The sequence below is a fragment of the Heloderma suspectum genome, chromosome 2 (genome assembly GCF_057233095.1).
Source record: "Heloderma suspectum isolate Gila_16-S chromosome 2, 16-S_ref, whole genome shotgun sequence".
NCBI classification, from domain to species: Eukaryota; Metazoa; Chordata; class Lepidosauria; order Squamata; family Helodermatidae; genus Heloderma; species Heloderma suspectum.
This window is the reverse complement of record NC_139459.1, coordinates 359,799,575-359,825,369: the sequence shown is the minus strand read 5'-3', so window position 1 is coordinate 359,825,369 and position 25,795 is coordinate 359,799,575. Positions and strand designations below refer to the sequence as shown.

The 25,795-nt window shown below is 44.9% G+C and overlaps 1 protein-coding gene and 1 pseudogene across 5 annotated transcripts in view; both read left to right on the top strand.

The window, feature by feature from the left end:
- The window catches only part of LOC146355622 (tripartite motif-containing protein 10-like), a 43,216-nt gene extending 25,813 nt beyond the window's left edge, over positions 1-17,403 (top strand). For all 5 annotated transcript variants that reach the window (XM_084831007.1, XM_084831003.1, XM_084831006.1 and 2 more), the window contains 3 exons: positions 1,247-1,365; positions 7,343-7,375; positions 10,259-17,403. In XM_084831007.1, the coding sequence (XP_084687133.1) occupies positions 1,247-1,365; positions 7,343-7,375; positions 10,259-10,776 (670 nt within the window). In that variant the 3' untranslated portion in view covers positions 10,777-17,403. The remainder of the gene's footprint in view (positions 1-1,246; positions 1,366-7,342; positions 7,376-10,258) is intronic.
- An 86-nt stretch (positions 17,404-17,489) lies between these two features.
- On the top strand, positions 17,490-22,736 carry LOC146355621 (zinc finger protein RFP pseudogene; annotated as a pseudogene).
- Positions 22,737-25,795: the final 3,059 nt, after the last annotated feature.

Genomic DNA, 25,795 nt, shown 5'->3' with positions numbered 1-25,795 from the left:
CACTCAGTTCAGAATTTAGCTGCTGCCTCCTGGGCCAATTGCAGTTTCTGAGCACTGTTGAAGAACAGCCCCACGTACAACACCTTACAGTTTCCATAGCCCTGAGTGACTGTGGCCAGCCCAGGCCTGCCTGACTAGCCAGGTCTCAGCTGGAGAAAGGTGCTAAAGTCAAGTATCTAAGGGCACAATCCTATGGATTATATCCTCGCCTCTGCAATTGGAAGCTTCTGAGATTCCTATGCCCTGCCTGGCTGAAGCCAGCATGGCGGGAGGAGTGGCAGAGGCGATCTTTGCCTCCCCTTCTTCTAATCTTTGTTTTTCCACTAGACAAGCTTTTCAGGGCACTTCAGAGAGGGAGGGAAGGAGGCTGGAGCAGGATGGAGAGAAATTGTATTCTGGCTTCTCCAGTCTCCTCTCTGCCCACTGGAATGCCCCCCTTCCCCCCTCTCCGAGGTCAATTTTCCGACTCAAAGAGGCAGCTGCCATGGTTTTCTCCATGCTGGCTGCAAGGAGGTGGGGTTGGATCTCTAACTCCCTCTTCTGAGCTGTCTCTGACCTCGGAGGGGGAATCCAAGCCAGCCTATGGTCCTTGGGATGCTTCCCCAGGGCCATAGGATTGCTTTCTAAAATGCATAGAACGACACTGGAATGAAACCTAAAATGATGTATATTAGCAGCAAATTATATAAGGTGCAGATTGCCAAATTGTACAGACCATTGTTAGAAATTGGGAGACTCTGTATTAAGGCCTTTTGATGACAGATAAATATCTAGCCCTACCGGGAGTACCTGCCTGTTTCCATTGGGGAGTTTTCAGAAACTACCTGGAGGCCTTATTTACCACCTGGCCATCCAGCCTCCCTCCCACCTTTGAGCATCATTGCACTCCAAGACTCCATTCCTCCCACAAGGGCAAGGGTGGGGAAACCTCTGCATGTGATGATCTCACATGGCACATCTTCTTTTGGGAGATATTCCTGGAAAGAGATGAGGAGGAAATGCTCACAGAGGCAGCCCTGGTTCCTCATCATGTCTAGACTGGCCCACAGATGCTGGGATCTTGCTGTCCTGGGAACTACTGTAAGAGGGAGGCATCTCCTCAGTGCATTCCCCGCCCTTTGCCTTTTTACATCCACCTGTGTCCCTGGGCTTTCTGCCATTTTCTTCCTCTCCATTTCCTTCTTTTCCTCCATTCAGGAGTTCTGGATTGGATGGATGGTGGATTAACACTGTTTGTCTCAACCAGGTGTGAGGAGAAGGCAAAATTTGAGAATACCATGGCATTTCCTCCTGCGCTGAAGTGGAGGATCTGGGACTTCTGTGACGTAACTCCCTTTCTGGAGGGTGTCATGAAGCAATTCAGAGGTAATGAAGAATGGCTGCAAAGGTTTTATACTGGGCATTAGGCTCTCCATTTGTTGTTTATTCGGTCAGTCGCTTCCGACTCTTCGTGACTTCATGGACCAGCCCACACCAGAGCTTCCTGTTGGCCGTCGCCACCCCCAGCTCCCCCAAGGTCGAGTCGGTCACCTCCAGAACACCATCCATCCATCTTGCCCTTGGTCGGCCTTCTTCCTTTTGCCTTCCACTTTCCCTAGCATCAGCATCTTCTCCAGGGTATCCTGTCTTCTCATGATGTGGCCAAAGTACTGCAGTTTTGCCTTTAATATCATTCCCTCCAGTGTGTAGTCTGGCTTTATTTCCTGGAGTATGGACTGGTTTGATCTTCTTGCAGTCCAAGGCACTCTCAGAATTTTCCTCCAGCACCACAGTTCAAAAGCATCTATCTTCCTTCGCTCAGCCTTCCTTATGGTCCAGCTTTTGCAGCCATAGGTTACTATGGGGATTACCATTGCTTTAATTATGCGGACCTTTGTTGTCAGTGTGATATCTCTGCTCTTCACTATTTTATCAAGATTTGTCATTGCTGTCCTCCCAAGAAGTAAATGTCTTCTGATTTCCTGGCCGCAGTCAGTGTCTGCAGTAATCTTTGCGCCTAGAAAGACAAAGTCTGTCACTGTCTCCACGTTTTCTCCCTCTGTTTGCCAGTTATCAATCAAGCTGGTTGCCATAATCTTGGTTTTTTTGAGGTTTAATTGCAACCCAGCTTTTGCACTTTCTTCTTTCACCTTCATCATAAGGTTCCTCAGCTCCTCCTCGCTTTCAGCCATCAAAGTGGTATCATCTGCATATCTGAGATGGTTAATGTTTCCTCCAGTGATTTTAACTCCAGCCTTGGCTTCATCAAGCCCAGCACATCGCATGATGTGTTCTGCGTACAGGTTGAATAGGTAGGGGGAGAGTATACAACCCTGCCGTACTCCTTTCCCAATCTTAAACCAGTCCGTTGTTCCGTGGTCTGTTCTTACCGTTGGTACTTGGTCGTTACACAGATTCCTCAGGAGGCAGACAAGATGACTTGGTATCCCCATACCACCAAGAACTTGCCACACTTCGTTATGATCCACACAGTCAAAGGCTTTAGGATAGTCAATAAAACAGAAATAGATGTCTTTCTGAAACTCCCTGGCTTTCTCCATTATCCAGCGGATATTGGCAATTTGGTCTCTAGTTCCTCTGCCTTTTCTAAACCCAGCTTGTACATCTGGCAATTCTCGTTCCATGAATTGCTGGAGTCTACCTTGCAAGATCTTGAGCATTACCTTACTGGCATGTGAAATAAGTGCCACTGTTGGATAGTTTGAACACTGTTTGGTGCTTCCCTTTTTTGGTATGGGGATATAAGTTGATTTTTTCCCATCTGTTGGCCATTCTTGTGTTTTCCAAATTTGCTGGCATATGGCATGCATCACCTTGACAGCATCATCTTGCAAGATTTTAAACAGTTCCTCTGGGATACCGTCATCTCCTGCTGCCTTGTTATTAGCAGTGCTTCTTAAGGCCCATTCAACCTCACTCTTCAGGATGTCTGGCTCTAGCTCACTGACCACACCATCAAATCTATCCCCGATATTATTATTCTTCCTATACAGATCTTCCATATATTCATGCCACCTTTTCTTGATCTCTTCTGCTTCTGTTAGGTCTTTGCCATGTTTGTTTTTGATCATACCCATTTTTGCCTGGAATTTACCTCCAATGTTTCTGATTTTCTGGAAGAGGTCTCTTGTCCTTCCTATTCTGTTATCTTCTTCCACTTCTGCGCATTGCTTGTTTAAAAATAATTCCTTATCTCTTCTGGCTAACCTCTGGAATTTTGCATTTAATTGGGCATATCTCCCCCTATCACTGTTGCCTTTTGCTTTCCTTCTTTCTTGGGCTGCTTCCAGTGTCTCAGCAGACAGCCATCTTGCCTTCTTGGTTTTCTTTTTCTTTGGGACGTTTTTTGTTGCCGCCTCCTGAACAATGTTGCGAACTTCTGTCCATAGTTCTTCTGGGACCCTATCTACTAAATCTAGTCCCTTAAATCTATTCTTCACCTCCACTGCATATTCATGAGGAATATTAGTGAGCTCATATCTAACTGATCTGTGGGTCTTCCCTATTCTCTTGAGTCTGATTCTAAATTGTGCAATAAGAAGTGCATGATCTGAACTACAGTCAGCTCCAGGTCTTGTTTTTACCGACTGCAGAGATGTCCGCCACCTTTGGCTACAAAGGATGTAGTCAATCTGATTTCGGTGTCGACCGTCTGGTGAAGTCCATGTATAAAGTCGTCTTTTAGGTTGTTGGAAGAGAGTGTTTGTTATGCACAGTGAGTTGTCTTGGCAAAATTCTATCAGCCTATGTCCTGCTTCATTTTGTTCTCCCGGAACATGCTTGCCTGTAATTCCAGGTGTCGTTTGACTACCCACCTTAGCATTCCAGTCTCCTGTAATGAAAATAACATCTTTTTTTGGCGTATTATCCAGTAGGTGCTGCAGATCCTCATAGAACTGATCTACTTCTGCTTTTTCAGCATCTGTGGTTGGGGCGTATATTTGGATCACTGTGATGTTAAATGGCTTACCCTGAATTCGAATTGAGATCATTCTGTCATTTTTTGGATTGTATCCAAGCGCTGCTTTAGCCACTTTATTATTAATTATGAAGGCTCCTCCATTTCTTCTGTGGTCCTCTTGACCACAGTAGTAGATCTGGTGGTCATTTGATGTGAAGTGGCCCATTCCAGTCCATTTCAATTCACTGACACCCAAGATGTCTATATTTAATCTTGACATCTCCCCAATAACCACATCCAATTTGCCCTGGCTCATAGATCTTACATTCCAGGTTCCTGTGGTGTGCTGATCTTTAGAACATCGGATTCGTCGTTCACCACCAGCACCATCGGCTGCTAGCCATCCTTTTGGCTTTGAATTAGCAGCATCATCCCATCTGGGGCTAGTTGAACTTATCCTCTGTTCTTCCCCAGTAGCATTTTGACCATCTTCCGACCTGGGAGTCCTATCTTCCAATGGTATACTGACATATCTCTGGTTGTACTGATCCATTTAGTTTTCATGGCAAGAATACTGGGGTGGGTTGCCGTTTCCTTCCCCAGGGATCTTATTTAGTCTGACCTCTCTGCCATGACCTTCCCATCTTCGGTGTCCCTTCACGGTTTAGCTCATGACGTCACTGAGGTGCTCAAGCTCCAGCACCATGACAAGGTAACGATCTCCTTTGCTGGAGAGGCTCTCCATTAGCTCCAGGCTATTCATCATGTTAGACCCTGATGCTGGGTTATTCATCATGTTAGAGATTGAAGGCAGAAGGAGAAAGGGGCGGCAGAGGAGGAGATGGCTAGATAGCATCACCAATGCAATGGATATGAACTTGAGCACACTCCGGGAGAGAGTGGAGGACAGGAAGGCCTGGCGTGCTATGGTCCATGGGGTTACGAAGAGTCGGACACGACTTCGCGACTGAACAACAACATTCATCATGTTAGCAGGGCCAGGAAAATAGATTTGAGCGCCAATTGAAGAAGCCATTTAATTTCATTGTGGAGAGGTGTCTAGTCAAACCCACCCCTGCAAACTTATTTTGTCTTTTGTGTTAGAAATGTGTTCTTCATCTTTGATCTCGAGTCATTCATTTTGTACCCATTGGTGCTTCAACATCCTGCATTGTTTAATTGGGGTATGTGTGATAGGAAAAAAAGGAAAGGTTCCTCCTGTGCAAGCACCGAGTCATTGCTGACTCCTAGAGGGACACTGCTTGCGCTGGCGTTTTCATGGCAGACTGTAGCAGGGTGGTTTGCCATTGCCTTCCATTCAAAATGGAAGGGTGTGTGTGTTTATGTTTGGCACCGGGAGTGGGGAACGTGATCTTTCGAGGCATTTCTGTTGGTGGAAGCACCTTTATAGTCCCTCTTGGGCATCCCCCTTCTCTTTGATGCCCTTTCTGTAGATGACAGTGGCCAAAACAGATTAATGAAAACTGGCCAGTGTGAATAACTCCTCTTGCTGGAGTGTGCTATAGCTGGGCCTAGGACCTTCCACAACCTTGTGCCCCCCAGAGGTTTTGGACTGTAACTCCCAGCATTCCTGACCATTGGCCATGCTGACTAGGGCTGATGGGAGCTGAAGTACAAAACATCTGGAGGGCACCAGGTTGGGGGAGTCTGACCTAGAGAACAGTGTGAAGGGGACTGACATACTTCCGAATCTGAAGCTAAGCATGTCTGGGCTTGCTGAGTACTTGGAGGGGGGGCTACCTGGGAAAACCCATGTTTGCTGACCACAGCTCCTTGGAAGGAGTGTAGGAGGCAAATATAACAACAGTTTAGCTTTTCATAATGATGTGGGACGAGATGAGAATTTGATGGAACTCAACTGTGTAAGCTTCCCTGCTCAAATTGCAGTGGGCACACAGCCTCAAACTGGACCTGCACTCCATGTCTTCTCCCTGCCTTCCTCTGATGGTTACTTGCTCCCCTTCCCCCAAGGAAAGAAAAGCCTCACCTTGAGGATTTGAGGCTGGGTAGCAGGTGGAATAGGGCTAGCATCAGTCAAGCTTTTCCAGCATTCCTCCACTCACTAAAGCATGCTAAATAAATGCATATTATCAATTCCGGTTATTGTTTTGCATTATATTGTATTTTATTGTTTTCAATCTTTGTATTTTATTTTATATTTTTAACTGTATTTTAAAACAGCATTTTAGTTTTCTAACTGGTTGTAATCTGCCCAGAGAACATTAGTTATTGGGAGGATAAGAAATGTACTAAATAAAAATGAAATAAATAACACTTAAAAGCCCCTCAGGGTCTTCTGAGCATTGGAGACGAATGCTTGAGAAACCTAGTGCATTCTCAGGGTGTTTTTATTCTGTTGTTGTTGCATTTTTAATTGTATTTTAATGTATATGTTTTATTATTGTTTTAATCAAGTTTTATTTGTGATTGTAAGTCACCTTCAGTGCCATTTTTCTTGGTAGAAAGGTGGGGCACAAATCAAATAATAAACACCAGGCTTCTCTCCCCCCCCCCCCCCGCCCCCCGAGCAGATGACACTGGTGTTTTAGGGGATTTCTACACCAGCCTAAAATCCTGCATTTAAAATGGGGCTTTCCACTCTCATTTTAAATGCAGGATCAGCACTGATTCCCTCTACACGCCCTTCCTTCTCTGTCGATGTCCGTTCCCATAGCGTTACGTTTCCATGAAGAGGCATTACACACGCTCCAGGTTCAGCGGTACTTGCTGCTGGGTTCCTGCCCCTTTCCTTCCCCTTGTACATTAGTGATGGATGGGGACTGACACACAGACAGCCCCCGCACCAATCTCCCCAGGCCCACTTCCCTCTTCCATGCTTTTGGCCAGTCCCTGCTGCTCTGCTGCTCCTCCGCTCTGCGCCCCCCCCCCCCGCTGCCACTCTACCACCCTGTTTTAAACAGGCAGACTGAAAATGGCGAGGAGCCAAAATGGCTCAGGAGCTGGAAGGCTGAACGCCCACCAGACCTTCGTCACCACCTTCGACATCATGACAATGCCCCCAACAACCACACTCAGCGCTTCATTCGCGCTAGGGGAGAAATACACGGGGAGGACATGGCGCTCCATTTGCACGTATCTGGAAAAAACTCAATTTTTTCCGTTTGAGGAAAACACAGGATAAGTGGGAGGAAAGAGTGGAATAACGACTGGACAACGACGATGCCATGTAATAGACCCTCACAATTCAGTGAGTGAGCATGGATGTGCAATAAACTTGAGGTGTAGAGATCCCCTTAGTTGAATGAATTGGCCTCTCAAAAAGGACTGCTCAACTGATAATGTGGCAATCCTTGTTCCTGCCATAACCCACGCTACAATGCTATGAGATCATTTTGTTGATCAGATTTGATATTCGCACAATGGTATGATGCTCAGCCTCTCTTCCCTTTCCTTCTCCAGACACTCTGGTATCTGGACTTCAGCTGCAGAAAGGTACGTCTAAAATTCACCGGAGAGAATAGGGTCTTACTGTCTGATGTGTTTCATTGGCATTCAGCGGATCAGCCCTCAGGATTCTGGAACCATAAATGTGTTAATTACAAGTTCCATGCCTGTCTCTGTTATTCCAGTGCTTTAGACACAGGCCTTTGACACAAGAACCTAAGAAAAGCCCTGCTGAATCAGACCAAGGGCCAAAACAGACATGACTTTTTAAATCCATATTTTGCAGCTGTGCTCTTTTTTCATTGTAGAGTAGGCAGAGGACATCAAATTCAGATTGGGATCCTATCTTGTGGGGAGGGGTAGAGGTGATTTAACCCCTACCCCACCCACTATGGGTCCAATCCAGATTGGGGGCTCTGCATCTACTCAAGAGTAAAAATTTTAAAAGACATAAGTGCTAGATACAGATTTAAAGTAATGTGTGTTTTGGCCCGAAGGATCTATCTACTTTATTTAAAACATTTCTTGACCGCCTTTCAGGACAGAAGCCCTCCCAAGGCATCTTACAGCAATAAAATACATAAAAACAATTAAAATATTAAAAGTGATAACAATAAAAGCAAACAATAAAACCAGAAACAATGTTAACGGCAGTAACAGCAACAATAGCAGTCATATCAAGAGAAGGCCACGTAAAATAATATGCTTTTAAGGCCTTCTTAAAAGTCCTTAATGACAGAGCATGGCGGACCTCCAATGGCAACTTGTTCCAAAGGTGTGGGGCCACTGAAGAGAAGGCCCTCCCACGTGTGGTCACCCACCTAACTGTTCTCACAGGCGGGCAGATGAGAAGGGCCTCTCTTTCTGATCTTAAAGTGCAGGCAGGCTGATACGGGTGAAGGCGGTCCTTCAAGTAACTTGGTCCCAAACCGTTTAAGGCTTTAAAGGTCAAAACCAGCACTTTGAACTGGACTTGGAAACACACCGGTAACTAGTGCAGCTGGTGCAGTATAGGCATTATGTGTTCGAAGTGCATCACCTCCACCAATACTTGCGTGGCGGCATTCTGTGCAAGCTGGAGTTTCTGAACCATTTTCAAAGGCAACCCCACGTATAGTGCATTACAGTAGTCCAGCCTACTGTACTAGTGCATGGATAACTGAGGCAAGGTCCATCCCCTCCAGATAGGCGTACCAGCCTAAGCTATGTACTCTTGGACCCTGTAGCCACCAGGGCTTCCCCAGTTAGCTCAGAGTCCAGGAGGACTCCCAGAGTGCGCACTTGGTCTTTTAGGGGGAGTGCAACTCCGTCTAAGACCAGCTGTAAACCTTCATCTGAAGTAGTTGGTTTCCCAACCCACAGTACCTCCATCTTGTCTGGATTAAGTTTCAGCTTGTTCACCCTCATCCACCCCAAAACAGCCTCCAGACACTGGTTCAGGAGTTCCACAGCCTCCCTGGGATGTGCAGATGGAAACAAGAGGTATTGCTGAATATCATCTGCATACTGATGACATTTCAGCCCAAACCTCCTGATGACTTCCCCTAGCAGTTTCACATAGATGTTAAAAAGCATGGGGAACAAGATAGAATCTTGTGGCACCCCATAGGCTAATGGCCATGGGGTGGAACAGAAGTCCCACAGCACCACCGCCTGAGAGCGCTCCTCCAGAAAGGACCAGAACCACTTTAAAACTGTGCCTCCCAAGCCCAATCCAGTTAAAGGATCGAGACGGATACCATGGTAGATGGTATCAAAAGCCACTGAGAGGTCCAGAAGAACCAGCAGAGTGGCACTCCCCCCATCCATTCCCCAGCATAAGTCATCAATCACAGCGACCAAGGCTGTTTCAATCCCATAACCAGGCCTGAAACCTGATTGGAATGGATCTAAGTAATCCAGTATAGTGTTTCCAACGTGGACCACCTGATGCCCCTAGGAAGCCCACAAGCAACCAGTGATGCTAATAGCTTTGCCACATTGTCTGTCCTCAGGACCTGGCCCTAAGTACCAGGCTTCCAAATGGTCACCTGGTTGGTAACCTCAGGTAAAAATCTTTTGTCCGTGTCCAGTTTTCCTAAATAATGCTTCCATGTCAGCATTCCAGATTTCTTCTTTTACTTTTTGTAAGCTGCCTCGGATAGTGGACTATAAATTATTTGAAATAACTTAAATTTGAGTCCTGGTTACAAGGAAGGTATTTTCACTCTCTTGGACTAGCCTTTGTTGAAATCCTGACTTAAGGCTTTCCTACTCAAGTCATTTATCATGCACTTGTCATTCCCTACTCACGGTTGTTTATGGGTTCTTTAGACAATGTTGTGACCCTCCAGTTTTGCTTCTGTGTCTAACAAGCACTTTCAGTGAGTTTTTTTTGGAGCACAGAAATTGTGGCATTTAATTGTGAAAGTGAAACAAAGTGTGATTTCTTCATGCGCATTTGTGCTGTTCTGCTATACCACAGTGCCACCTAGAGGTTATGTTGCAGAAAAGCAGGAAAGGAAACACTCCTCATGTAGTGCTCAGATCTCAATTCTGTGACGAAACTGAAAATATATACAGATTAATAGCCAATTAACAGCCACATGTAGAAAAGCTCTAAGGGACTGAGCTATGAATCGGGAAGGTTCAAATCACACCTCCACACTGAATTCATCTTACAAGTTACCTTACTGACTTGCCTTATAGCATTCTTGTAAAGGTTATAACTAGGTAATGCAGGTTAAGCACTTTTGAACACTTGAATGACAAGTTTTAAGTATTGTGATTAAGAGGGAGAGAAGCATCCTGATCCTGAATGCCATGCATGGAAGCCCAATTGATCTGGGAGGGGATACTTTTAATGTAGTGTGTCTGGCTTCCATCATCAGTCTGACCTCCCAGCTGATGCTGCTCATCTTCTCTCTCCTTCTCCGCCCGCACCCTTTACAGCCCATATAACTCTGGACCCAGACACAGCACATCCCCAACACATCCTGTCTGAGGATCGCAAAACCGTGAGATGGGGAAACAAACGTCAAGATCTGCCAAACAACCCTGAAAGATTTGACCAATGTGCCTTTGTCCTGGGACATGAGGGATTCACTGCAGGCAGACATTTCTGGGAAGTTGTTCTGGGGCGTAAGGAACGATGGGCTGTGGGGATTGCCAGAAAGTCTGTGAAGAGAAAGGGTGTTTTTAACCTTAATCACAAGGAAGGTGTCTGGGCTGTGGGCAAGTGGGGAGGTAGCTATATAGCCACCAAACCCACTGGTAATGCTGCTCTGTCCTTGGGTGCAGAGTTCAAGAAGATCCGAGTGATTCTGAACTGTGCTGCGGGCCGGGTGTGCTTTTACGATGCTGATACAGCAGCCCAGATACTTGCATACCCACCTGCCTCATTCTCTGGAGAGACCCTTTACCCCTTCTTCTGTGCAGCCGATAAAGCTCACCTGACAGTCTCTCCCTAGGGGTAGAGGCAGACAGCCATAAACTCATTACAGTTACAACATAGTTACAAATGCCTCAGAATTGGGCTCAGAGGTTGCTTTCTCTCTTTGAGGAGAAGCTGTATTTGCATAACATTGATTGATACAAGAGCCAGCCAATCAGACAGCCATATCTCCTCCCCCCCCCCCCAGTTTCAAAGTGCAACAAAGTTTTAATAGAATAGTCATGCCAGATGCTTGAAAAGAGTAAGAAAAATCTAGTGGACGGTTTTCTTTATTAGTGTGTTGTTGCAGGAGCAAAGATGGAAAGAAACAAAACTTTTTTGTACTCTTATTTCTCTGTACATCCATCTCCAGCCCCCATGCTGATGGGAACATCTGGAGGACCCTAGGCTGGGGAAGACTGAATTACCTGTATTTACCATGCAGTGGCAGTATTGCTTCTCTGAGAACACATTTTCTGTGATATTGGAAAATGAGGTTCTGACTTTGCCCCAATGGGCAAGAGAGTGCAACCAGAGCTGACTTAAGTCTATTTAAAAGCTTCAGTATTTTTGAAAATGCATTTTAAAACTTAAAAAGGAAAACAGTGAATATCTCTTCAACTTGTTAAATAAATAAAAACATGCCACACAGAAAGTCTTAAGATATGAATGGTTTTTAGAGAAAAGTAAATGCAGTAGAACATCACATTCAGAAGTAAAATGTTGAACATGCAATTATTATAAAGAAAATACATGTGTACACTATGCAAAATATACTGTAGTTTAACTCTTGCTAAGGCTTATTAGAAAACAATGTTAGGAGAATTGTATTAGAGTATCAAATGGAATACCTATGACATGTAAAAGTTATCATAGGCCCAATTAGCAGCAGTTTGAATTGTTATTTAGCTCCACTTAAACTTCCACCAGTCCAAACTAGTTAAATGCAAGTTTAGCTTTCAACGATATGGTTTGATATGGTTCAAACTTTTAGGGAAAAGAAAGATGAGAGGAGGATTAAAAGGAAGGTATAGCGACCTATCTGAAGCAGAGAACTGAGGAACAGGCTTTTGTGGACCCACAGGAAGGGTGAGAGACCTCTCCTAGGCTGTGTTTCCACCAGCGATTTACTCCAACCTGGCTGCACGGTGAGGTCTCTGTTTCCATGACATCGTGGCCATTCAGCACCAGCCCTGCATTTTAACGAGGAAAAAACGCTTCTTCTGAGACTGGTTATAGTCTGACTTTTCCTGCTTACTTCAGGTCCATTACTGACCTGTTTCCACAACCGCACTGGGTTCAGTATCATAGTCCTGCCCATGGGGTGTGTAGCCCAGCCCTTGTGCGTGTGTCACTCATGTGCCCGTGTGAAAGAGAGGGGGAGATGATACTGGAGGGAGCAGTCAGGCAGAGATGAAGAATTGCACACAGAAGCACCCCTGACATACAAGTGCTGTGCCCATCCACCTTGGGTATCCCTAAGAAGTTCTCAGTCCAGGTGGTGGCAGGGAAAACAGGAGAGCTGCAAAGATGGATTCATGAAGAGTCATTAAGTCATTAAGGTGAGTCCCTCCCGCCCCCCAGTTTAGGGGAAGAAAGGGGGGGATGCTGCACACACGACTTTGCTTTTATGCTCCTCTTCGTTAAGGCCAAAGTGCTTTAAGTCTCCATGGGGGGGGGTCGAAAGGGTGGGGATGCTACACTCACGGACTAGCTTTTTCGCCCCTTCAGTAAAGTGAAAGTGTGCTTTAAAACTCACTTTAAATCAAAAAACAAAAGGGCTGGAGTGGAGCAGAAGGGGGCGAGGGAGGCAGAGACGAAGAGATGCACAACTAGTATATCATCCACTGGCTCTCTTCGCCATTTCCTCCCTGTATATTTCCCCTCTAGTGCTTTGTCCCACTTTATGTGGGTGTGTGTTAGGGGGTGTTACTTCTGAGTAAACTCATTGGCTGTACAGCTTTCCTTTCCTGGGAGTAAGTGCCATTGGAATCTGTGTGGCTTGCTTCTGAGTAGGCATGCATAGGAGTGCATTGTAAGTCTACTTACGGTAGCAGTCTTAAGGTCTCCCATTTTCAATGCATTTACTTGGAACTTCCCTCTCCCAATGACCTGACTGACTGCTTCTTCTCCCTTTTGCTCACCAGTTTGATGGGCTTTTTTCCTCCGTGGTGATGGAGAAGTTTCCCTTCTCAGCCACAGAGGAGAAAAGCTTGACAGTTAGAATTTCAATGGGTATTAAAAGTGCCTTCAATTGGGAAGCCAGCCAGCCATTATCTCTTCTCCTAGCCCACCTTGCAGGGTCACTGGGAAGCCAGAATAAGGGGGAAGAGCAACAACAGTACTGGGCGGGGGAGCACGCTGGGTCTAATGAAGGTGTCTCTGTGAAGTGGTCACCTGGGGGCCCCCACTAGGGATGGGGATGCTGCATACACGACTTTGCTTTTTTGCTCCTTTATTAAAGTGAAATTGAACTTTAAGTTCCTGTTTGGGGGGGAACTTTTGGGGGGGCAAAGAGTTTTAAAGGGGGGGTGCTGCACATGCAACTTTGCTTAAAGGAAAAAACAAAACAGCTTGGAAAGAATGGAGGAGACTGGCCATAGTGGGAAATGAGCAGAGCAGAAGGAAGCGAGCGAGCGGGAATCAGCAAGAGGAGGAGGAGGGAACACTGAAGAGGTAATCGGACCCAACCCAGACTCCACCCAGCTATCAAGAACATAATTTGATTACAGCTCAGTGGAAACAGCACAGAGCCCCAGGCTACAGCAATGATCTTTAAGGGCTGTGGAAACAGGAAAAGGAGAAGATGCAACTGGGGAAACATCGCAACAAAGTTGCAAACAAAGTGAAGCCGACAGTGTGGAAACGCGCCCCTAGAATCCAAAGTGTAGAACTCAGCAAAGTCCAGGTAGAGAAAATTAATCCAGGCAGAAAGTGAAGAGAATGTTTTAAAATGGAAAAGGGTGGTGAAGTCTGAGCCTCACCAGTCAGTAAAATAGAATAATAAGGAAAAACCGAATCAAGCTGCTCGGGAGGAAGGCTTCTAGCCCTCCAAAGCTAGTTTGGAAACAGTGCCCAGCTGCAGCCCTAAAAACTGAAGCAGGGACATAGTCAAAGTAAGAAATTCCTTGTTCTCTCAAAAAGAAGGCAAATGTGCAACTTTGTCCTAAAAGGCCCCCAAACTAGCAAAAATCTATAGCAAAAACTATAGCTATTCTGCAAAACAGAACAAACAGCAGAAAGAACTGAACACAAAGCCCCTGCCCATGTTTCCATGACAACGGAAGGAGAAGCTAATGGAGGAGTACCAGATTTTTAAAAAGGAATCAGGTTTGATGTGAGCTGGGTTCCACAAGCAGATTCTCCGGACCAGTAAAAATCACAGAACATACTTCCTGGTTGGAGTGAACATCATCTGACTGGCAGGGGCTGCTCAACCAATAAGAGAGGCTCCCCCCTCCCCCCTTTCTCCTCTCCCCTAAAGGTCCAGATGCACCTGCATTTCATGAGCAAGCCTCATTGAGCACAATGGGAGTTACTTCTGAGTAGACACACATATGCTTGTGCTGGAAAAGAGGGAGGGGGGAGAACACAAAGATGGAAACCAGCCTCCATTAAGACCTCACTGACCACAATGGGAGTTACTTCTGAGGATATAGTAATGGGTTTGTTGTGGGAAAGAGCAGTAAACACAAAGACAGAAACCAGCCCCATTGTAATCCTCAGCATATCTATAATGAAGCTGTGAAGTACTTACTTCCTAAGGCAATGAATCGGAGCTTTAAGATCTCACTTAATCACACGGAATTTGGCTTTAAAATGTGCCATTTCAATTGAGGGGAGTCTGTAAGTTCTGATGTGGGCATTCAAAGGGAAGGCTCATACAGCACAATGGGGGTTAATTCTGAGGAGACAGTAATGGGTTTGTTGTCGGAAAGAGACAGAAACCAGCCCACATTTTAACACACAGGCTCTGTGCGTTAAGGAAGCTGTGACATAGTTACTTCCTAAGGCAATGAATCGGAGCCTTGAGATTGCACTTAATCGCATTTAAGGAATTGGGCTTTAAAATGTGCCGTGTCAATTGAGGGGCATCTCTGTTATTTCTGTGGACATTCAGAGGGCAAGCCTCATTCAGCACAATGGGACGAAACACCCCACCTGTCTTAGGGTTCAGTTGTTTCTTTATTCACTGACTCCCCTAAATTTTCTTGCCATCTGATTGGCTTTTTTCCTTCTTTTCAGTTGTCAACAAGAATTCTGGATTGGTGAACGACATATTAGGTGGACAGAAACCTGCAAAAACAGTTTTTTCATAGTTTTAGGCAGCTGATGTTACCTTGGGAACATTCCAGACTCATGGAGCTGCTAGCTGTGAAGAGTAACAAACATTGTAACTTCTTAAGTGGTCTACTGTTCCACAACTTGACCACTGCTTTGCCAGCACGATTACCTGCATCTCAGACTCCAGGCAGCAAAACTTTCTGCCCTCAAGGAAAGATAGGTCTTGTGAACTGAAGTTTTACTCCCATTCCATAGCTTCCTTCTAAGCCCTCTGTTCCCAGCACCTGAACCCAAAAAAGAACCTGAGTAACGATATTGATAGATATTTTCTGCTCTAAGACATTGTGCTGAAAGAATTTCAATCTGGGGGAAATTTGAATTAAGATTTCAAATTTGCAATGTTTCAAGCTTGATTTTAGGGCCCTTAAAATAGCCCTAAAATTGATTTCTACATATTAACTTGCGAAAATTAGTATTGACTAATACCATTTTTACCCCAAAATTCAAACTTGCATTCATAAAAGGGAAATGTTGCAAAAATTATCATTAGGAAAATATAAATTCAAATTTTGCCATGCAAACTTAATTTTTGAGTTTTGCATGGGTCCCCTCCCCACATTCCCCACCACAAACTCGTTTCAGACGTTCTGTAAAACATGTTCTTGGTTTCCTGATCAGTGAGAAAAAAAGCACTCCCATTGCTATTCATTATATTTATTGTTTCCTGACATGAAGCCTGTAGACAAAAACATAAGAAGAGTCCATTGGGCAGCAACCCAGTGCACACTTAGAATCATAGAATAGTAGGGTTGGAAGGGGCCTACAAGGCCATTGAGTCCAACCCCCTGCTCAGTGCAGGAATCCAAATTAATCCAATCCAACTTATCTGGGGGAGAGAGCCCCATTGAACACAGTGGGACTAACTTCTGAGTACACATGCATACCTAGTTCAGCATCCAGTTTTCTGCTATGGCCATGTGCCCCTGGGAAGCCCACAAGGAGGGTATGAAGGCAGCAGACCACCTCTGTAGTTTGCTTCACAAGTCTATGGGTCTTGCTTGACATGAACACAAGACTCCCTCACCCACCCGTGCATAAGATGCAGACAGCATATTTTGCCACTAGCACTGAGTCAAGGTTTGCAAGATTATATAAGCTGTTAATTGGTGCACTTTTCTTTTGATTGCATAAACAGGTCCTACGTTTAGACTTGCAAACTGATTCTAGGCTTCAATGCATATGTGAGCTGCTGTTAAGATGCTTCTGTTGTCTATAGATTTGGCATCATTTCCATGAACACTATAATAGTAATTTCCTTGCAAAGGTGCTGATTGTTAATTAGGGAGAGTTGTGCAATGCCTTTAGAACAGCCTCCCTGACCCTGGCGCCCACCAGATCTTTGGGGCTACAACTCCCAGCATCCCTGGCCATTGGCCATGCTGGCTGGGGCTGATGGGAGTTGAAGTCCAAAACATCTGCAGGTTGGGGAAGGTTGGTCCGGCCCCAAAGTAGATTGCTGGCATTGGCGAGCAAAAGTAATCGGAATCCACAAGGATCCCAATAATGACGATTTATTACATTTCTGTACTGCCCCATAGCCGAAGCTCTCTGGGCAGTTTACAGAGATTAAAATAATTAAAATACAGTATACAGAGTTTAAAAACCATTTACATGAAACAGACAAACAATATACACGAAGACAAGATATATCTAGAAACAACTTCAATCAGAATATGAGGTTGGATGCCCCGGCAGTGCCAGTTTCTGCTGGATTTCTAGTTGTATTAATTGTCTGGCATTCATTTTAGCGTGCAAAAACACACCAAAGTTAAGTTACAGTTGCAGTGGGGTGTGGGGAACAAAATTAACACCCACACATTAACACATATCAAAGAGAATATCAGGCGATCAGTGACACGAGAAATAAATCGTACCAATATCAAAATCAAAAGTAATAACTAATTAGTAACCTTAATGGTTCTGTCAGGATGGACAGAAATGAAATAGGATCAGTGGGTGGATGGGATTGGGTAGACGTGGGGCCCTCATGGCAGATAATTCATCTGGATCTACCAGATGTCATGTAGTTCCAGCTTTCACCGTTTTTTCACGTTGAGGTTTTCTGAGTGGATGGGGTTTTATCAAAATGACCCAGCAGAAATATGTCCCATGGAGTGGTGGGGAGAACTATGGGGCTCTTTGGAATTTGTCCTCTGTACACTGGTTGGATGCTCAAAAGATACATGTACGTAGAGTATTTGGGTGGGAGGCGCTTGTTGTGTTTGGATTCATTCACTGGCTTTCAAAGTAATTTAAGGCTGAGATGAAGTGAAGAAAAACTGGCTTATTAAAAAAAAAAATCCATAGCAAAGAGGCTCTTGCGTTCCAGGGAATTCCACATCTGCATGCAAGCCGAGATCCTGAGTCATCTCATTTCCGGGAAAGGAAGCACCCAGTTGCTGGCTGAAAGGAGAGCACAGTATGCCAACCCAGCTCCTTCCTTCCTGGTGAGGAAGCATGGCTGCTGTTGTTGCTGCCAGAGGTCCCGCCAGGGATCTCTGCGATGAAGCGACTTGTCCCAACTGCCTGGGGTATTTCACGGATCCTGTGATCATTACGGAGTGCGGGCACAATTTCTGCCGAGCCAGCCTGGCCCAGTGCTGGGGAGAGTCGGACGCCGAGGCCTCCTGCAGCCCTCACTGTAGAAAACCCTTCCAGCAAAGGAAAATCATCCCAAATCGGCAGCTGGCCAACTTTGTGGAAATAACCAAGAGACTCAGTCTTCAGGGGGAGAAAGGGTCAGAAGGAAAGGGGAGGGTCTGTGAGAGACACCAGGAGCCCCTGAAACATCTCTGTCAAGATGGTGAAACCGCCCGCTGTGTGGTGTGTGACCAATGCGGAAAGCACGGAGATTGTGAGGTGATTCCTGTGGAGGAGGCTTCCAACAGGTACGAGATGGAGAAGCTCTATACAGTCAGTCAAAACAAGACCTGGAGCTGACTGTGGCTCAGATCATGAGCTTCTTGTTGCAAAATTCCGGCTTAAATTGAAGAACGTAGGAAAAACCACTAAACCGTTCAGGTATGACCTAAATCATATCCCTGATGAATATACAGTGGAGGTGAGGAATAGATTTCAGGGATTAGACCTGATAGACAGAGTGCCTGAGGAACTATGGATGGAGGTCCGTAACATTGTTCGGGAGGCAGCAACTAAATCCATCTCAAAGAAAAAGAAATGCAAGAAAGCAAAGTGGCTGTCTGAGGAGGCTTTACAAGTAGCTGAGGAAAGAAGGGAAGCGAAAAGCAAGGGAGAAAGGGGAAGATATATCCAACTGAATGCAGAGCAGACTATGCTAAAACCTTTGATTGTGTGAATCACAACAAACTGTGGCAAATTCTTGAAGAGGTGGGAGTACCAGACCACCTTACCTGTCTCCTGAGAAACCTGTACGAGGGTCAAGAAGCAACAGTAAGAACCAGACATGGAACAACCGATTGGTTCAAAATTGGGAAAGGAGTACGACAAGGCTGTATATTGTTGCCCTGCTTATTTAACTTATATGCAGAGTACATCATGAGAAACGCCAGGTTGGATGTATCACAAGTAGGAATTAAGATTGCTGGGAGAATTATCAACAACCTCAGATACGCAGATGATACCACCCTAATGGCAGAAAGCGAAGAGGATCTAAAGAGCCTCTTGTTGAGGGTGAAAGTGGAGAGTGCAAAAGCAGGTTTGAAACTCAACATTAAAAAAAACGAAGATCATGGCATCTGGCCCCATCACTTCCTGGCATATAGAAGGGGAAGAAATGGAAGCAGTGACAGATTTTATTTTCTTGGGCTCCAAGATCACCACAGACGGTGACTGTTGCCATGAAATCAAAAGATGCTTGCTCCTTGGAAGGAAAGCTGTGGCAAACCTAGACAGCATAGTAAGAAGCAGAGACATCACCTTGCCGACAAAGGTCCGTCTAATCAAAGCTATGGTTTTCCCAGTAGTAACGTATGACTGTGAGAGCTGGACTGTAAGGAAGGCTGAGCGCCGAAGAATCGATGCTTTCGAACTGTGGTGCTGGAGAAGACTCTTACGAGTCCCCTGGACTGCAAGGAGGTCAAATCAGTCAATCCTAAAGGAAATCAACCCTGAGTGCTCATTGGAAGGACAGATACTGAAGCTGAAGCTCAAATATTTTGGCCACCTAATGCGAAGAGAAAACTCTCTGGGAAAGACCCTGATGCTGGGAAAGACTGAAGGCAAAAGGAGAAGGGGACGACAGAGGATGAGATGGCTAGATAGCATCACCAATGCAATGAATATGAACTTGAGCACACTCAGGGAGAGAGCGGAGGACAGGAAGGACTGGAGTGCTATGGTCCATGGGGTCACGAAGAGTCGGACACGACTGAACAACAACAACAGAGAAGTCACAGTGGATATTGATGGGGAGGGGGAAGAGCTATGGACAAGTGAGACCTGCAATAAAATATTGTAATATCTCCCCACCTAGTTCCAGCCAGGCCTCTTGAGCGGTGGAGTTTCAAGAGAGGGGAAGGGGTGGGAATCAAACATTTTCTCCCCCTCCCCTGCAAGAATTCCAGTTAGGGAGGCCAAAAAACATTGCCAAAAAAGAGGAAATGCATCATCAAAAAAGAGGATGCAGATCTGCACAACATTTGCATATGCAGATATGTATAAATGCAAATTTGAAGACAGTTAGCAGTTAAATATAATATGATACATCTCCCCATAGCAGTGACCCGTGTACCTGTTTGGTCAGCTGTCCAGATGGTGATTCTTGATGGGCATCTTCAAGGCCTCTGCTGCTCTCCCCTCTGAGGGTTCTTTCTCTTTCAGCTGGATGGACTGGAGATATCTGTTTACATGAATGCAAAGTGTGTGTGTGTGTGTGGGGGGGGAAATCCACCCCAAAGCACTCATTTGGACTCACATTCCCGTGTTTCAGCAACAACTCCCATTGCACAGACAATTAAGAGACTTTAAGATAAGGAGCACACACCACACACCATCCACATGGACAGTCAGGTATTGTCAGTCTCTTTAAGAAGAGAGACACCAAACATGTTTTTGGGGATTACTAGATATCTTTTATAGCTCATGGGGATTCTCACAAACATCAGTAGACAAGCCACATAATTTTAAACTGCTATTTTGTTCAGAAGCAGACAGAATGAACACCTCAAAGCTTCAAAGTGTTTTATAAATAAATAGAATTCTATGTCAGAGAATGTTTTATTGCTGTAAGACGCCCTAGGAGGGCTTTTGCCCTGAAAGGTGGCCAAGAAATGTTTAAAAAGAAAAATACACACATACATAAATGTCCAGTTTAATTTCCGGCAACTTGTAAGACTCAAAAATCAAAATACAATGGGAAAGGTTGAACTGGACAATTAAAAATAAATGCTAACTTTCCCCCAATATCAAGCGGTCTTGCATTTTAGCTTGGAATCCTCACTGAAAAGCTAACAAAATATCTTATTTCACCATCTTATTTATTTATTTATTTTTATTACTTGTATCCTGCCTTTCTATAAAAAAACCAAGGCAATGTGAACAAATACTTTTGAAAACTAATATCACTAGTCTGGTCCCAGTGTGTGACTGAAAGCCACAAATGTCCCCCCGACACACACACACAATCTCATGCATGCACCCATTCATACACCATTCACGCAGACACCCAGGGATTCTCAATCTCTTTCTCACACTCATTCCTTTCCCCAGCTTAATAGCAACGTTGTTTTTGGTTTTCAGTTACTGAAAGGGAGGGGAAAAAATCAGTGCTATTAGATCACTGCATACCTGCAGTCTCCTAATTGGTAAGAATCAATTTTACACATAGGTTTTGAGTTACTGCTTTTACACTTTGCCTGGCAACCCAGAACAAGAGTTTCTATTGAGCTGGCTGCATTGTGACAGAAAGCACAAAACAAGCCCTTCTCCAGCAGAAAAAGAGGCCAAACCATATTCCAACTGGGTATAGTTACCTGTTCAATCTACCTGTATAGCACATTGAGATAAAGCAAGTACATCCACCCAGAAAAGGTGCTGGGGTGCAAGGCAGGGAGCAGAGCATATCATTCAACTTGCCTGTCTCTTTCTGCCCCTCCCCCACCCCATTTCAATTTTGTTATATATACAAAACCTACAAAAAGGAACCAAACTGGAGCTTATGTTTTCTCTTCAGGATCAGTTCTGTAGCTGCCTAAATTAAGTTCCTGAGGAAAGAGAGAGATAAAATCCTTACATACAAAACAGACACAGAGAAGGAAAGCCAAGAGCTGCTTGTAAGTGTCAATGTTACTGGGATGTTGAATAGGATTATAGTCTGGAATCGATATCTCGGGGGAAATTGCAGAAAGGTTGTTCCTTTGTTTTTTAAACACACACACACATACATGAGGCAGCTTTACTCTTGTTTGGTCTGATCTCCCAGATACAGTGTTCTTTGAAGGCCATTCTTAGAGCCTTTCTACACAAGGCTTTTACTGTGCACTTATGATTGCTTACTCATGATAGTTTGCAGGTCTTTCATCCTGCAGGGCCTCTCCTGGGCTTTGCAACCATTATCATGGCTTTTTTCCCTAACAAGGGAAGTATGGCATTTTTTTCTGAATGGCCTCTCTAACGCCATAGAAATCTCGTGTAACTGAACAATTCTGCTATACGACAGTGCGGCCTAATGCTTATATAATGGAACATATAGAAAGGCGGGGGGGACAGGAAAAAAGTATGAGGGTGCAATCCTATGGAGATAGAACTTAGAGGCTGACACCTATCCAATGCTGGGCTAGATGTGCATTTTGAGCTAGATGTGCAATTTCATGTATCTAGCCAGGTATATCAGAGCAGGAAGGGAGAGGCTGCGTGGTATGGCTCTTAAAGAGGCTTCCGTGGTCTCCTCCCCATCCCGCCCCCATTTTGCCCTCTCTGCGCTCCGTTTCCAAGCATGGACAAGTAGCCGGTGTGGAAAGAACTGCACCAGCTAAGAGGAGGCGGAGAAGGGGGGGGGGAACCACAGTTCCTAGAAATTGAAAAATCCTATGGCCCTCTAGACAGTATCTAGTGGCCATAGGATTGCTCCTTTAAAGAGAAGATCTTAATCCCGCTAAGAATCTGGAAGCAGATGCCTCAAAAAAGGTACAGGGTAAACGCTTGGTGTAGAAAAGCTGTTCAGGGGCCCTTTCATGTTTTTAGGAAGATCTTTCCCTGCTGAATATTGATGCAATCTCTGTGGAAAGTCACACTTGCCCTTGCTAGGGAATTCTTATGACAAGACACTTTCATGCTCCAAAAACTTAGTGTATTCCTGACTCGGGCTACTGTTTACCCTCTTTCCTTTTGCAGAAACAAACAAAAGCAGAGATGGAAAAGACAATGAATGAGTTCAGACGCCTTCACCAGTTTCTGGAAGAACAAGAGAACAGGCCGATCGACATTGCACCCGCCATCGCAATGAATTTGGTGTCCCGTCGGGTTAAACGCTCTCGCATTAAAGCGTGATTATTCACACTCACCCATTTTCCCTATTGCAGTACTTCATCGAATGCGCAAGCTTGGTTCACACTTGAGCACTGTGCTGTTTTCCTGCTGTTTTCCTGCACGTGCTTGTCTGATCTCAGATGCGAAGCAGGGTCAGCCCTGGTCAGTAGTTGGATGGGCGACCGCCTGGGAATCAGGCTTCCTGCATTGAGCAGAGGGTTGTTCTATCCCTTCAAATGAGACTAAGTTTTATCCCCTCCTATCTCCTGCTCCAGATGTTTTTTTTTTAAATTAAGGCGTTATACTTGCAGAATCAGGGCTTCTCTGCAATGTTTTTTTCCCTAAGCTTCAAAGCTTCCAAGATCATGCCTCAATTAGAAAAAAAACATTGTGGAGAAGCCCCGATTCTGCGAGGATAACGCCTTAATTAAACAAAACAAACATCCAGCACGGGGGATAGGAGGGGGTAAAACTTAATCTCATTTGAAGGGATAGAACAACCCCCTGCTCAGTGCAGGAAGCCTGATCCCCAGGTGGTCTCTCATCCAAGCACTGACTGGGACCAATGCTGCTTAGCTTCCAAGATCAGACAAGTGCGCACACATCCAGCCCTTTGCTTGTTACTGAGGAAAGGGGGGCTGCTGAGGAAGCTATGCGATCAGTAACTGGAAGAGGACATGGGGCCATCGAGAGCTGTGATTGGAAAGGAGGGAAATACAAACACCGCTGCATATGGACAGGCGGCGGAGGGGACTACGACTGGATACAGTAGCGAAGGCGGATAATCAGAGCACATTAAGGGGAAATACCGGGATATTGGGGTATTGAAAGCAGGAGCACAGAAGTGGGAAATTCTGGTTCCAATTCGAGGCGGGTACTGCGTAGTGTGAAAGGCAGGCAGTGAAACCTCATTGGAAGCGATAAAAGGCGGTAAGTATAGATCCATCCAACGTTTTACTGGCCAAGCTGGAGGAGGTAGAGAAGGAGATCAGAAGAAGAAGGGACGAGCACATGACCAAACTCTCAGAGGAACTGTCCTCCCTTGAAAGTATTGTCCAGGAGATGGAGGAGAAGCAGTAGCAGCCAGCAATTGGACTCCTGCAGTTAAGGCCTGGTCCTGAGGTAATAGAATGGAGTGTACTACTACAGATTCCAGGTAGGAGATATCTTTTTTTTTTTTAATCCTCCCCACATCAAATTGGATGGGAAGACAGCAATGACCATATATATTTGACTGTCTGTTTGTTTTACAGTTATGCCACCCCATAATAAACGTACTCTGAGCATAAAAGCATAAAAATACCATCAAACGCCCATAAAACCCACAGCAAAATGCAGCATAAAATTTGCACAAACGACAGGGTTGTTCCAAAACATTTTTCTGCATGAAGCAAAGGATAAAATGACACTCCCTCCCCCACATTCCACATGCAGAAGTCGACCACCAAGATGGCTGAATCTTTCTTCAGCACTGGCCATGGGATACCATCCTCTACCACAACTGAAGACAGAAAGGAAGCTTCGGGGGTGCAGGGCAGGCTGCATAGCCTCCATAACTCTCTCCTCCAACACCTCATGGCTGCTTACACAGCGTCTTCCACCTGAGGCAGCCACCTGACTTTGCCTAATGGTAGGGCTGGCCCTGATAAAACAAATGCAAACTACCAATCTTGCCCTCTGAAGGTCCCCAGAAGATCAAGTCCCTTTCCCATGGCTCCACCTGCTTTACCTTGACCACCAACTATTGGGTGGTTTCCCAGGTTTTGTGCAGTCCCTCAACCCCCGTTCTAAAAGGGGAATGCTGGGAGTTGGGCTTTTTTCTGTCTAAGCCTGCATAGGATTGTGCCCTAAAGCTATAATATGTTCGTATTTGGTGTATTTTGGTCGTTTTGCCCTTGGCCCTACCCACCACTAGGATGTGGCCCCCCGAGAGCTTCTCTGAGATGGAGTTTGGCCCTCGGGCGGAAAGAGCTTCAACGCTCCTGCCACAGTGTATCACCATTCAGAGTCCGAGGGGCCTTTGACAGACATTGAGTGCCTTTTCTTATTTCCCTTTAGGAAATAAGCATCTTGCAGAGGGAAGTGAAACCTTTCACATACAAAGAACAAGGCCCTTCGGTCTCGTGGGGCATGAACTTAGGACTTCATCCCCTCCGAAATTTCTGTTTTTTTCAGATAAAAATAGAGGCCCTCTTTGGTCATTGTACTGTCAGAGAATTGTCCCACTTCCTGTTTCTGGAGGCTCTTCTCTGCCTGCTGGATTCAATTACTTTGCAATAGTTACAAAACTATTGTAAATACAAAAGAAAGGGAGCATCCCAAAGGTACTTGTAAATATCTCTAATATAATTTATCTTTACATATTCAACCCATTTCAAGCTCCTGCTACGGGTTCTTACTCAGACAGCTACAGAATATATGAAATCATATGAACAATGTAAAACCAAATTGCTTTTATTATTAATTATGAAAATACTCCACATTGTACAAAAATTTTACATTTATCTTCAGTATTTATTATGTATTTAAAATACAGCAATCACTTCTCCAAAGATATATCTTATTTTCTCTGGGAAAACACTCCATACATTACAGTCTTCTGCACTTTCTAATATTGTAACAATCCACACAACATAGCAATTTTGCTCTGTTCTTCCCTATTTATGCAGAATTCCAAAGGACATTCCCAAGGTGTCCTTTGCACCCTAAAAAGTAACAAATGTATTATGCCATAAACTTTTGTGGATTAGAATCCACTTCATCAGTCCATAAATGTATGCCCTAATAAATGTGTTGGTCTTTAAAGTACACCAAGACTCTTTGTGTCTGTTTTTTCTCATGGTCCGCAGACCCTATTTCCCATTTACCCTTAGTAAGATAAATTGGAGGCTAGTGGCTCCTATGTTAGTGGGGTGGTGAATCTGCTCTGGGTTTCATTCAGAACTCTAAAGGAGCTATCCAATGTGCCAAACTCATTTTGGGATAGGTTTCAGCACTTTGGATAGATCCTTTAGAGTTCTGACTGGTTCTGAGTGAAACCAAGAGCCCCACTGACATAGGAGCCACCAACCAACCTGACATAGGAGCCATCAAAATTTCCCTGATATTTGTTGGGAGACAAATTCTGCAAAACATGGCCCTTCCAGGAAATTCCTGACTTGTGTGACGGATAACTTCCTCCTACAGGAAGTAGACAAAGGAACTAGAGGATCGGCTATCCTTGACTTGAAAGCTGATTTTAATAAACTCAGAACAATGATCAGAAA